This window comes from Rhinoraja longicauda, chromosome 24 (assembly GCF_053455715.1).
Source record: "Rhinoraja longicauda isolate Sanriku21f chromosome 24, sRhiLon1.1, whole genome shotgun sequence".
Taxonomy (NCBI): Eukaryota; Metazoa; Chordata; class Chondrichthyes; order Rajiformes; family Arhynchobatidae; genus Rhinoraja; species Rhinoraja longicauda.
This window is the reverse complement of record NC_135976.1, coordinates 34348822-34362773: the sequence shown is the minus strand read 5'-3', so window position 1 is coordinate 34362773 and position 13952 is coordinate 34348822. Positions and strand designations below refer to the sequence as shown.

The 13952-nt window shown below is 51.9% G+C and overlaps 1 protein-coding gene across 1 annotated transcript in view; it reads left to right on the top strand.

Moving 5' to 3' along the window:
* The first annotated feature begins 255 nt into the window (after window positions 1-255).
* LOC144605242 (plasma membrane calcium-transporting ATPase 1-like) overlaps window positions 256-13952 on the top strand; it is an 87057-nt gene continuing 73360 nt past the window's right edge. The window contains 1 exon segment of the mRNA XM_078420338.1: window positions 256-361. Coding sequence (XP_078276464.1) covers window positions 256-361 — 106 coding nt within the window.

Genomic DNA, 13952 nt, shown 5'->3' with positions numbered 1-13952 from the left:
GAGATTTTCCTCTGATCACGGACGTGCCCTTGAACTAAAACCCTATCTACCCCCTTGATCTATTCTCACACTGTTTTGGGCTGGGAGAATTTTCCACAGATTGGAGAGATTGTTCTCATTCATGGGAATCTGCACGCGGGTGACAACACTGACATTGGACGCCTGTTCCATCGCCCTTGAGCAGAGTGCCGCGGCCTGGCTATCGCCCAGTCCATCGCCTTGGGGGGGCAGCTCGCACGCCCAGTGGCGTGAATAATGACCTCTCCAACCTCTGGGCCAGAGGCGCGTCACGGAGAGGACCAGGCGGCGGCGATGGTGGAGGTCGGCCCGCGGTGGTCGACGATGGCGCCGACCGACGGACGTATGTACGTACGAGGACGGACCGCGCGCAAGTGCGGACGCGGCTGGCGGGGGGGGGAAGGACAAAGGGGGGGCCGGCGTGGGGGGGGGGGGGGCGTGAGGGAAGATCAAAGGGGGCCTGGCGTGGGGAGGGCGTGAGGGAGGGGGGAAGAACAAAGGGAGGACTGGCGCGCGGTGGGGGAGGGGTGGCGTGAGGGGGCGGGGGGGGAAGATCAAAGGGTGCCTGGCGTGGGGGGGGCGTGAGGGAGGGGGGAAGAACAAAGGGAGGACTGGCGCACGGTGGGGGAGGGGGGGCGTGAGGGAGGGTGGGAAGAACAAAGGAGGGGCCGACGTGGGGGGGCCGTGTGGGAGGGGGGGAAGAACAAAGGGGGCCTGGCGTGGGGGGGGGGGGGCGTGAGGGAGGGGGGGGAAGAACAAAGGGGGCCTGGCGTGGGGGGACGGGACGTGAGGGAGGGGGGGGAAGAACAAAGGGGGCCTGGCGTGGGGGGGGGCCTGGCGTGGGGAGGGGCCTGAGGGAGGGGGGGAAGAACAAAGGGGGCCTGGCGTGGGGGGGGGGGCCTGGCGTGGGGGGGGGCCTGAGGGAGGGGGGGAAGAACAAAGGGGGCCTGGCGTGGGGGGGGGGCGTGAGGGAGGGGGGGAAGAACAAAGGGGGCCTGGCGTGGGGGGGGGGCGTGAGGGAGGGGGGGAAGAACAAAGGGGGCCTGGCGTGGGGGGGGGGCGTGAGGGAGGGGGGAGAACAAAGGGGGCCTGGCGTGGGGGGGGGGCGTGAGGGAGGGGGGAGAACAAAGGGGGCCTGGCGTGGGGGGGGGGGCGTGAGGGAGGGGGGGAAGAACAAAGGGGGGTCTGGCGTGGGGGGGGAAGAACAAAGACTGGCGAAGAACAAGACTGGCACGCGGGTGGGGGGGGGGGGGGCGTGAGGGAGGGGGGGGAGAACAAAGGGGGGTCTGGCGTGGGGGGGGAAGAACAAAGACTGGCGAAGAACAAGACTGGCACGCGGGTGGGTGGGGGGGGGGGGGGGGATTTGTGACTTGCCACATGTGACAATAATGTACTACATTCAATTCAAGCCAATGGGCCGCTTCCCTGCTGTGTCTCCAAACTAACTAAGAAAATGTGTAGTAAAGAAATACAGATGTTAGATAAACTAAAGATAGACACAAAATGCTGGAGTAACTCAGCGGGGACAGGCAGCATCTCTGGAGCAAAGGGATAGATGACGTTTCGGCTCGAGACCCTTCCTCAGACCGAGACTAAATCTGCCCATCAGTACCCCTCTTGCCTGCGTTCACCTATCACTCACAGGCTTCGCCCCACCTCTCGTCCAGCTTCCTTTCCCCCTCCCCTTCCCCGACACAATCAGTCGAAAGAAGTGTCCCGGCCTGAAACGTCACCTATCCATGTTCTCCACAGATGCTGCCCGACCCACTGAGTTACTCCAGCACTCTGTGAAACGTCACCTATCCATGTTCTCCACAGATGCTGCCCGACCCACTGAGTTACTCCAGCACTCTGTGAAACGTCACCTATCCATGTTCTCCACAGATGCTGCCTGACCCGCTGAGTTACTCCAGCATTTTTGTGTCTACCTTCGATTTAAACCAGCATCTGCAGTTTTTATTCCCTCGGTTAGATTGGTCATCTTGGTCGGTGTGGACGAGATGGGACAAAAGTCCTCTTTCCCTGCTCAATGCTTTATGGCCGTAAGTGACAACGCTAATAAGGTCAACAGAGGTAGGAACAAAGAACTGCAGATGCTGGTTTGTGCCAAAGGTAGACACAAAGTGCTGGAGTAACCCAGCGGGTCAGGCAGCATCTCTGGAGATAAAAGGATGGGAGAGGTTTAGGGTCAGGACCCTTCTTCAGACTGCATGGAGGTTATAGCATTGGCAATTGAAAACTCGGATGATCTAAGCACATCTGCTCAAAAGTGGAACAGATGGGAAATTCAAATTTGGTAAATTTAGTACATTGGGGATTGTCTTAAAAAAAATGTGTTGTGTTAGGATGTATAACTAGGTTGTAGCGAAGATGCATTTGATTCACAAAGGCCCTGCTGGTAAAGGCATCTGCCAAGCCTTACCTGCTGTGATCTGGGACAACAGACACACACATAAAAAGACACAGAGTGTTGGAGTAACTCAGCGGGTCAGGCAGCATCTGTGGAGAACATGGATAGGTGACGTTTCACAGAGTGCTGGAGTAACTCAGCGGGTCAGGCAGCATCTGTGGAGAACATGGATAGGTGACGTTTCACAGAGTGCTGGAGTAACTCAGGGGGTCAGGCCCGAAACATCACCCATTCCTTCTCTCCAGTGATGCTGCCTGACCCGCTGAGTTACTCCAGCATTTTGTGCCTACCTTCTGATCAATCTGACCCAGTCATTTGGCCCATATTCCACTCAACTTTCATTATCCAAGTGTCTTTTAAACGTCTCAACAAGACGACTTTCTTGATTTCTCTAACTTCAAGTAACCCCCTGCCTCCCCTCTCTCTCCGTCCCTCCCCCCACCCAAGTCGTACCAACTTCAAAGTCGACTTTGAGTCACATTGTTGGTAACCCGTTCTCATGTAACAAACGCTAACAATGGCCTGTTCCCTTTATCGTTGTTATTGTTTTTGCACATCTTTCATTTATCTCTCTACACCATCATCCATATCTTTCGGTTCCTTTTACCCATGAAGAAAGGTTTCGACCCAAAACGTCACCCGTTCCTTCTCTCCAGAGATGCTGCCTGACCCGCTGAGTTGCTCCAGCATTTTGTGTCTGTCTGACGACTTTGAAGCTCGAACCATGACTTGGGTGGGGGAGGGACGGAGAGAGGGGGGGCGATGCAAGGGGCAGTTCCACCTATAGGCACAGAAACAAGCAGTCTTCCCTCCAGGGATAGACACAGAGAGCTGGAGCAACTCAGTGGGTCAGGCAGCATCTCTGGAGAGGAGTGGGTGACGTTTCGGGTCGAGACCCTTCTTCAAAGGGTCTCGACCCGAAACGTCACCCATTCCTTCTTCCTGAGATGCTGCCTGACCTGCTGAGTTACTCCAGCATTTTGTGAAATAAATACCTTGGATTTGTACCAACATCTGCAGTTATTTTCTTACACAAAATGCTGGAGTAATTGGCTTGGTATAAATGTAAATTGTCCCTAGTGTGTGTAGGATAGTGTTGGTGTGCGGGGATCGCTGGTCGGCGCGGACTCGGTGGGCCGAAGGGCCTGTTTCCGCGACGTATCTCTAAAGTAAAACTAAACTGAAGTCGGAGTTTCCAACAAATGGTTAACCGCACACATGAGACTTGACGCCAGCAGGCCGAGACTCCTCAACTTCCTCATTCCTGAACTCGCAAAGTCAGGCTGCTGAATGTATGTAACAGCTGGCATAGACAATAGGTGCAGGAGGAGGCCATTCGGCCCTTCGAGCCAGCACCGCCATTCAATGTGATCATGGCTGATCATTCTCAATCAGTACCCCGTTCCTGCCTTCTCCCCATACCCCCTGACTCCGCTATCCTTAAGAGCTCTATCCAGCTCTCTCTTGAATGCATTCAGAGAATTGGCCTCCACTGCCTTCTGAGGCAGAGAACTCCACAGATTTACAACTCTCTGACTGAAAAAGTTTTTCCTCATCTCCGTTCTAAATGGCCTACCCCTTATTAGAAACATAGAAAATAGGTGCAGGAGTAGGCCATTCGGCCCTTCGATCCTGCACCGCCATTCAATATGATCATGGCTGATCATTCAGCTCAGTAGCCTGTACCTGCCTTCTCTCCATACCCCCTGATCCCCTTAGCAAAAAGGGCCACATCTAACTCCCTCTTAAATATAGCCAATGAACTGGCCTCAACTACCTTCTGTGGCAGAGAATTCCACAGACTCACCACTCTCTGTGTGAAGAAATGTTTTCTCATCTCGGTCCTAAAAGACTTCCCCCTTATCCTTAAGCTGTGACCCCTGGTTCTGGACTCCCCCAACATCGGGAACAATCTTCCCGCATCCAGCCTCTCCAACCCCTTAAGAATTTTATATGTTTCTATAAGATCCCCCCTCAGTCTTCTAAATTCCAGCGAGTACAAGTCCAGTCTATCCAGTCTTTCCTCATATGTAAGTCCCGCCATCCCAGGTTTATTCTTAAACTGTGGCCCCTGGTTCTGGACTCCCCCAACATTGGGAACATGTTTCCTGCCTCTAATGTGTCCAACCCCTTAATAATCTTATATGTTTCGATAAGATCCCCTCTCATCCTTCCAAATTCCAGTGTATACAAGCCTAGTCGCTCCAGTCTTTCAACATATGACAGTCCCGCCATTCTGGGAATTAACCTAGTAAACCTACGCTGCACGCCCTCAATAGCAAGAATATCCTTCCTCAAATTTGGAGACTAAAACTGCACACAGTACTCCAGGTGCGGTCTCACTAGGGGCCTGTACAACTGCAGAAGGACCTCTTTGCTCCTATACTCAACTCCTCTTGTTATGAAGGCCAACATTCCATTGGCTTTCTTCACTGCCTGCTGTACCTGCATGCTTCCTTTCAGTGACTGATGCACTAAGACACCCAGATCGCGTTGTACGTCCCCTTTTCCTAACTTGACACCATTCAGATAATACTCTGCCTTCCTATTCTTACCACCAAAGTGGATAACCTCAAGTGCCTTCAGTCTTGAATGGCCCCACCAGTTGAAGACCGAATAGCACACAGCTGGAAGAGAGGACGAGAGAGGATGAGAGGGGATCTTATCGAAACGTATAAGATTATTAAGGGGTTGGACACGTTAGAGGCAGGAAACATGTTCCCAATGTTGGGGGAGTCCAGAACAAAGGGCCACAGATTAAGAATAAAGGGTAGGCCATTTAGAACTGAGATGAGGAAAAACTTTTTCAGTCAGAGAGTTGTGAATCTGTGGAATTCTCTGCCACAGAAGGCAGTGGAGGCCAATCTCTGAATGCATTCAAGAGAGAGCTGGATTGAGCTCTTAAGGATAGCGGAGTCAGGGGTTATGGGGAGAAGGCAGGAACGGGGTACTAATTGAGAATGATCAGCCATGATCACATTGAATGGCAGTGCTGGCTCGAAGGGCCGAATGGCCTCCTCCTGCATCTATTGTCTATTGTCTAGGACAACCTGTTGTTCACCTGTTGTTCAGGTGAAATCAAAGCTAGTTCTGGTTAACTTTAACAAGCCAAATCCAAACTGGGTGGATAAGAGACTTAGAGTAAACTGTGAGACAAGTGATGGACCAAAAGCAAATCAATTTCAGGGGTGCAGCGGGTAGAGCTGCTGCCTCACAGCGCCAGAGACCCGGGTTCGATCCCGACCACGGGCGCCGCCTGTACGGAGTTTGTACGTTCTCCCCATGACCTGCGTGGGTTTTCTCCGGGCGCTCGGGTTTCCTCCCACACTCCAAAGACGTGCGGGTTTGTCAGTTAATTGTCCCTCTGTAAATTGTTCCCTGGGGTGAGTTGGGATAGAACTAGTGTACGGGGGGGTGGGGGTCGCTGGTCGGTGTGGACTCTGTGGGCCGAAGGGTCTCTTTCCACGCTGTATCTCCAAACTAAAACTATAAATGCCATTGCAATGAAGAACACAAAGCATTTCACTCCACTACAGATCTCAGCATCACACTGAGTGTGAAGAGTATTAGAAATGCAATAAAGAAATCAGATTACACGTACCTGTGGTATTGTTAACATTTATTGTTTTTAATTTATTCAGTTCATGTGGGCGTCTTTGGCAAGTCCAGCATTTATTACTCACTGCTGATTACTCAAAGACACCTTTGAACTGCCCAAGCCCTTTCAAATATGTGGGCTGCTACTTCACTGTGGAGTCACAGAGTCACGCAGCACACAAACAGGGCATTCGGTTCAAGTTGAGATACCAGCTATCAAGACAGGTGTGTACAGCAACTTTCATACCGCCCTCGCACAATTAAAGCATGGATTGATCTTCACCCTACTATCGTTACTCAACCAGACACAACTACATTTAAGGCAGCTCTTCTTCTCCAAGAAGCCCTTCTTGCTTAAGTCCAAACTCCGCCACCTCCAGTTTCTAGATAGAGCTCTTAAGGATAGCGGAGTCAGGGGGTACGGGGAGAAGGCAGGAACGGGGTACTGATTGAGAATGATCAGCCATCATCACATTGAATGGCGGTGCTGGCTCGAAGGGCCGAATGGCCTCCTCCTGCACCTGTTGTCTATTGTCTATAAATTCCATTTGGAATATTTTGGAGGACCAAGGACCAAGAACAGGCCCTTCGGCCCTGCCGATCAAGATGCCCCGTCTGTTCTAGTCCCACCTGCTCACGTTTGGACCATAAACTCTCTGCTTTGTGTCCATCCGGTCGGTATAAACCAGCATCTGCAGTTCCTTCCTACACATATTGACTGTAGACTTTAGAGATAGAGCTCAGAGACAGACCCTTGGGCCCACGCCAACCAGCGAGCCCCGTACAGTGGCACTATCCTAACACACCGGGGACAATTTACATTGTTGGAGGAAACCGGAGCACCCGGAGGGTGAAGAAGGGTCTCGACCCGAAACGTCACCCATTCCTTCTCTCCAGAGATGCTGCCTGACCCGCTGAGTTACTCCAGCATTTTGTGATACCTTCGATTTGTACCAGCATCTGCAGTTATTTTCCTAAACCAATGCTTTTGACATGAAGAGATGTTTAAATGCTAACCCATTATAAACCTTTAAATTATTTGATGCAAGTCACGATGAACGGAACACAATTATCTAATTACGATCTGCTCTATCGCCAAAATGAAACCAATGGGGCCCAAGTTTAAAATAAAGCATAAATTAGATTGGTTTGAGCTCTAATGCCATGACGAAATTTAAATTAAATTAATTTTTGCTTGTGAATTTTAAGCTTAAAATGACAATCCCTGAGTCGATTTATAAAAAGGATTAGATCACATCTGCTACCAAGTGTGACATTAGGCCAGGAAGGACAATCCTATCTGGTTGTTTTAAACATTACAGTTCAGCCCCAACACGTCTTTTGTTAATTCATTACATTCTACGCCCCTCCAAATAAGGGATACTGTGTAAATTTCGGTGTAAATTTGGAAACGAATACCTGTATTGAACGTGTAACCTCCGGAAATGTCGGATGGGGTTGTTGAAAAGAAGATGTTTCGTAAATATTTATTACTTGAATAAAGTATTTTTTGATATAAAAAAATATCTAAAATAAAAAGTTAACATAACGTCAATGAATTACCGCAAAGCAAGAGTACAGATTAGGGACCAAAGTTTGAGTTTAGTTTACTGTCAGGAGTGCCATGGTACGGTGAAAAGCTAGGATAGACACAAAGTGCTGGAGTAACTCAGCGGGTCAGGCAGCATCTCGGGAGAGAAGGAATGGGTGACGTTTCGGGTCGAGGCCCTTCTTCAAACTGGTGTCAGGGGGGGAGGGGGCGGGACAGAGATAGGATGCAGTCGGAGACAGGAAGACTGGTGGGAGAACTGGGAAGGGGGAGGGATGGAGAGAGAGGGAAAGCAGGGACTATCTGAAGTTAGAGAAGTCAATGTTCATACCGCTGGGGTGTGAGCTGCCCAAGCGAAATATGAGGTGCTGTTCCTCCACTTTGCGCTGGGCCTCACTCTGACAGTGGAGGAGGCCCAGGACAGAAAGGTCAGATTGGGAATGGGAGGGGGGTTGAAGTGCTGAGCCACCGGGAGATCAGGTTGGTTGAGACGGACTGAGCGGAGGTGTCATCAGTCTGAAGAAGGGTCTCGACCCGAAACGTCACCCATTCCTTCTCTCCAGAGATGCTGCCTGACCCGCTGAGTTACTCCAGCATTTTGTGTCAACCTTCGGTTTAAACCAGCAGTTCTTTCCCAGATATCCTTTCAATGATCCTGAGTGTGTGTAGGATAGTGTGAATGTGCGGGGATCGCTGGTCGACGCGGACTCAGTGGGCCGAAGGGCCTGTTCTCGCGCTGTATCTCTAAACTGCACTAAATAGAAAAATAGGTGCAGGGGTAGGCCATTCGGCCCTTCGAGCCAGCACTGCCATTCAATACGATCACGGCTGATCATCCACAATCAGTATCCCGTTCCTGCTTTCTCCCTTGATTCCGTTAGCCCTCAGAGCTCTATCTAACTCTCTCTTGAATACATCCAGTGAATTGGCCTCCACTAACTACCTTCTGTGGCAGATTCACAACTCTCTGGGTGAAGTAGTTTCTCCTCGTCTCCGTTCTAAATGGCCGACCGCTTATTCTTAAACTGTAGGGGCCCTGGTTCTGGACTCCCCCAACACCGGGAACATGTTCCCCTGCATCTGATGACGCACTGTGGCGGACAACTGTGGTTTAGAATTCCCTCAAACAAAATGTCAGTCTTCAGACAATAAAGAATCAACGCACCCTGTCGAGCAAATTCCCAGGACATTCCCGCAAGAATTCGATTTTGCGTCATTTCCTGTTGTGTGAGTGACGTGGTATTAATTACTGAGCTTTAAAAACAAACCCCACCAGGAGCTGGCGAAACTCACCGGGTCAGGCGGCATCTGTGGCACTAAACAGCCACTGGGTTTTCTTTTTAAAGTTGGAGATTGGAAGATTCTTGTGCAGGAAGGAGATGTAGCAGATGCTGGTTTAAACCGAAGGTAGACACAAAAACGCTGGAGTAACTCAGCGGGGACAGGCAGCATCTCTGGTGAGAAGGAATGGGCGACGTTTCTGCTCGAGACCCTTGTTCAGACTGGTGTCAGGGGAGGGGGCGGGACATGGATACAGACAGATAGATTCTTGATTAGTCAGTGCGTCAAAGGTAATGGGCAGGTGGCAGGAGAACTGGGTTGAGGGGGGAAAATAGATCAGCTACCATTGCAGATTCGATGGGCCGAATGGCCTAATTCTGCTCCTGCACCCATTTCTTCTCTCCCGAGATGCTGCCTGACCCGCTGAGTTACTCCAGCACTCTGTGAAACGTCACCTATCCATGTTCTCCACAGATGCTGCCTGACCCGCTGAGTTACTCCAGCACTCTGTGAAACGTCACCTATCTATGTTCTCCACAGATGCTGCCTGACCCGCTGAGTTACTCCAGCATTTTGTGTCTACCTTCTGTCTAATTCTGCTCCTATGTTATAGAGTGTATGTTAGAGATATACTATGCTTATCGCGCATGTTCCCAATGTTGGGGGATTCACTGGAGTTTAGAAGGATGAGAGGGGGATCTTATAGAAACAAATAAAATTATAAAAGGACCGGACAAGCTAGATGCAGGAAAAATGTTCCCAATGTTGGGGGAGTCCAGAACCAGGGGCCACACACACAGTTTAAGAATAAGGGGAAGGCCATTTAGGACTGCGATGAGGAAAAACCTTTTCACCCAGAGAGTTGTGAATCTGTGGAATTCTCTGCCACAGAAGGCAGTGGAGGCCAATGTTTTCAAAAGAGAGTTAGATTTAGCTCTTGGGGCTAACGGAATCAAGGGGTATGGGGAGAAAGCAGGAACGGGGTACTGATTGTGGATGATCAGCCATGATCATATTGAATGGCGGTGCTGGCTCGAAGGGCCGAATGGCCTCCTCCTGCACCTATTTTTAGTTGTTTCTACAACATTGGGTCATCACCAAGCCCTTACGGACCGTTAAGGGTGGGCATGAAGTCCTCTTCACCAGCGGTGCCAAGATCTTGAAGAACAGGGAGGCTCCTTGGCCCAACATGACCTCGCCAACCAAGATGCCCCAGCGACCTCGGACTCACCTGCCCTAGCCTCACCTGCCCTGGCCTCACCTGCCCTGGCCTCACCTGCCCTGGCCTCACCTGCCCTGGCCTCACCTGCCCTGGCCTCACCTGCCCTGGCCTCACCTGCCCTAATCTCACCTGCCCCGGCCTCACCTGCCCCGGCCTCACCTGCCCCGGCCTCACCTGCCCCGGCCTCACCTGCCCCGGCCTCACCTGCCCTAATCTCACCTGCCCCGGCCTCACCTGCCCCGGCCTCACCTGCCCCGGCCTCACCTGCCCCGGCCTCACCTGCCCCGGCCTCACCTGCCCGCATTTGACCCATGACCATCTGAACCTTTCCTATCCATGTAACTTTCCAAAAGCCAATTAACCCACAAACCAGCACGTCTTTGGGGAGTGCGGGAGGAAACCGGAGCACCTGGAGAAAACCCACGCGGGTCACGGGGAGAACGTACAAACTCCTTACAGACAGCGCCCGTGGTCGGGATGGAACCCGGGTCTCTGACGCTGGGAGGCAGCAACTCTAACGCTGTGCCACCGTGCTGCCCCAAACCTGTTCACCTGTTGCCTGCCTCGCCTTGTCTCGCCCCTCCTCGCTTTTCCAGCTTTCTTACCCCACCCCACCCCCACCCTCGTCCAGACGAGTTACTCCAGTCAGAAGGTATTTATTCACAAAATGCTGGAGTAACTCAGCAGGTCGGGCAGCTTCTCTGGATTCCCATTCCTTCCCGCCTGAGATGCTGCCTGACCTGCTGAGTTACTCCAGCATTGTGTGAATAAATACCTTCGATTTGTACCAGCATCTGCAGTTATTTTCTTACACTCCGGTCAGAAGAAGGGTCTCGACCCGAAACGTCACCCATTCCTTCTCTCTGGAGTTGCTGCCTGACCTGCTGAGTTACTCCAGCACTGCAGTTCCTCCCCACAGACTGCCTGTCTTCAGCATAACCCAGCATCTGCAGTTCCTCCCCACACATTCCTCCACCATGTTTACGGCCTGTCCTGTCTGTCCTGTCCTCCACGTGACCTTTCACAACCCTATAATTTCCCTGAGAAGAGGCTAAAAGTACAGAGGAAAACGGCAGGCAGTTGTTCAAAACATGGCAGAAACACTTCAGGGGAAGATAACACAGCACAACCTGGAACCTCGTCATTATCTCCTCCAATTTATACGTTAAGATCAGCCAAACACAGCTAATGTTTAATCTTGATGCCAGGAAAGGCGACACAACAGTTTGCTGAGAAACACACAGAGGCCCCACTGCATAAAGCCTTGCACCCAACGTCAAAGCCCACAGAGCAAAGGATGGCAGAAGCCAAGTCCAACCAACTTCCTCTGCCTACACCTGATCCACCCCCACCCCCACCACCATCACCCCCCAGTGTGACCTCACCACGGCGGTAGAGTCACTGCCTCGCGGCGCCAGAGACCCGGGTTCCATCCCGACCACGGGCGCGGAGTTTGCACGTTCTCCACGGCTCCTGGGGCCAACGGGATCAAGGGATACGGGGGAGAAAACAGGAACGGGGAGCTGATTGTGGATGATCGTATCGAATGGCGGTGCTGGCCCGAAGGGCCGAATGGCCTCCTCCTCCTGCATCTATTCTCCATGTTTCCCCGTGACCGACCGGATGGGTTTCCACCGAGTGCATCCTAAAGACGAGCAGGTTTGTAACGTCAAAGGTCTAAAGACAGAGTTGTGAAAACAGGCCCTTCGACCCCCACCGAGTCCCTGCCGACCAGCGACCCCCCCTGTACACTGGTGCTATCCCACTCACACCAGAGACAACTTACAATTTCTGCAGATGCCAATTAGCCTACAAACCCGTACGTCTTTGCAGTGTGGGCTGAAACCGGAGCACCCGGAGAAAGCCCACGCAGGTCACGGGGAGAACGTACAAACTCTGTACAGACAGCGCCCGTAGTCACGATGGAACCTGGGTCTCTGGCGTAGAGTTGTGAGGCGGCAACTCTACCGCTATCCCTCCCAATGTGTCTGTCCAAAAGTCTCTTAAACACCTCTATCACATCTACCTTCACCACCTCCCCTGACAACACGCCCCAGCCAGCCAACCAACACTCTCTGCATAAACAACATGCCCCATACATCTTTAATCTTTGTAGGAAGGAACTGCAGATGCTGGTTTACATCGAAGATAGACACAAAGTGCTGGAGTAACTGAGCGGGACAGGCAGCATCTCTGGAGAGAGAGAAGGAATGGGTGCTGTTTCGGGTCTGAAGAAGGGTCTCGACCCGAAACGTCACCCATTCCTTCTCTCCTGAGATGTTGCCTGACCTGCTGAGTTACTGCAGCATTTTGTGAATAAACACCTTCTTTAATCACTGCTTGTCTCACATTACAGCTTTGCCCTCGGGGCTTTGACGTTTCAACCCTGGGGGAAAAACAGGTTCCGGCCTTATCTGTGCTAATATCAGATACCTCCCGCCACAAACAATCCAAGCTGGCCCAACCTCTCACTGATAATTCCCTCTAATCCAGGCAGCATGCTGGTAAACCTCTTCTCTAAACGCTCCATGTCCTTCTTATAATGGCGTGACCAGAACACCGGCCTCACAGCGCCGGAGACCCGGGTTCCATCCCGGCCTCGGGTGCTGTCTGTGCGTTCTCCCCGTGACTGCGTGCGTGGGCTTTCTCCGGGTGCTCCGGTTTCCTCCCACACTCCAAACACGTACAGGTTTGTCACCCATTCCTTCTCTCCCGAGATGCTGCCTGACCCGCTGAGTTACTCCGGCATTTTGTGTCTCCCCTAGGTTTGTAGGTTATTTGGCTTGGTATAAGTGTAAAACATTTGTCCCTGGTTTATGATAGTGTTAATGTTCGTTGGTCAGTGCGGACCCGGTGGGCCGAAGGGCCTGTTTCCACACCGTTTATCTCTAAGGTAAACTAAATCAATACAAGCTTACAGATCGAGTGGCGTGCAAACTTCTAAAGAACCTGAATCTGGGGTCAGGGTGGTCAAGTTTCTGCCTCCCAGGGTTTCGGGTCAAGACCCTTCTTCAGACTCGAAACGTTACCCATTCCTTCTGACGAAGGGTCTCGACCCGAAGGGTCTCTGACCTCGGGTGCTGTCTGTGCGTGGAGTTGGTACGTTCTCCCCGTGACCACGTGGGTTTCCTCCCGGTGCTCCGGTTCCCTTTCACCAACGTGCGGAGGCAGGCAGCAGACAGGATTGTTCGATGAACATCTGTAACCTGGTCGGCACCAGAAACAAGAACGGCCCCAGGAATGAGTGGGTTAACCTATGATGAGCGTTTGCCGGCACTGGGCCTGCACTCGCTGGGGTTTAGAAGAACGAGGGGGGACCTCATTGAAACGTACAGAATAATGAATGGCACAGATAGAGTGGATGTGGAGAGGATGTTTCCACTGGTGGGAGAGTCTAGGACCAGAGGGCACAGCCTCAGAATTAGAGGGCGCTCTTTTAGAAAGGAGGTGAGGAGGAACTTATTTAGTCAGAGAGTGGTGAATCTGTGGAACTCATTGCCACAGAGGGCTGTGGATATTTTTCCACAAGTCAGTGGATATTTTTAAGGAAGGGTTAGACAAGTTCTTGATTAGAACGGGTGTCAAGGGTTTATGGGGAGAAGGCAGGAAAATGGGATTAGGAGGCAGGGATCAGCCATGATTGAATGGCGGAGTGGACTCGATGGGCCGAATGGCCTAATTCTACTCCTGTAACTTGTGAAACTTGGCCACACGTGTACCATCCGCTGCTCGATTTTACTGCGTTGCATGCAAAGCAAACCATTTCACTGTATCGCAAGCAGGGCACGGTTTGGGAACAACTCCATCCAAGGCCACGAGAAATTGCAGAGAATTGTGGACGCAGCCCAGACCATCACACAAACCAACCTCCCTTC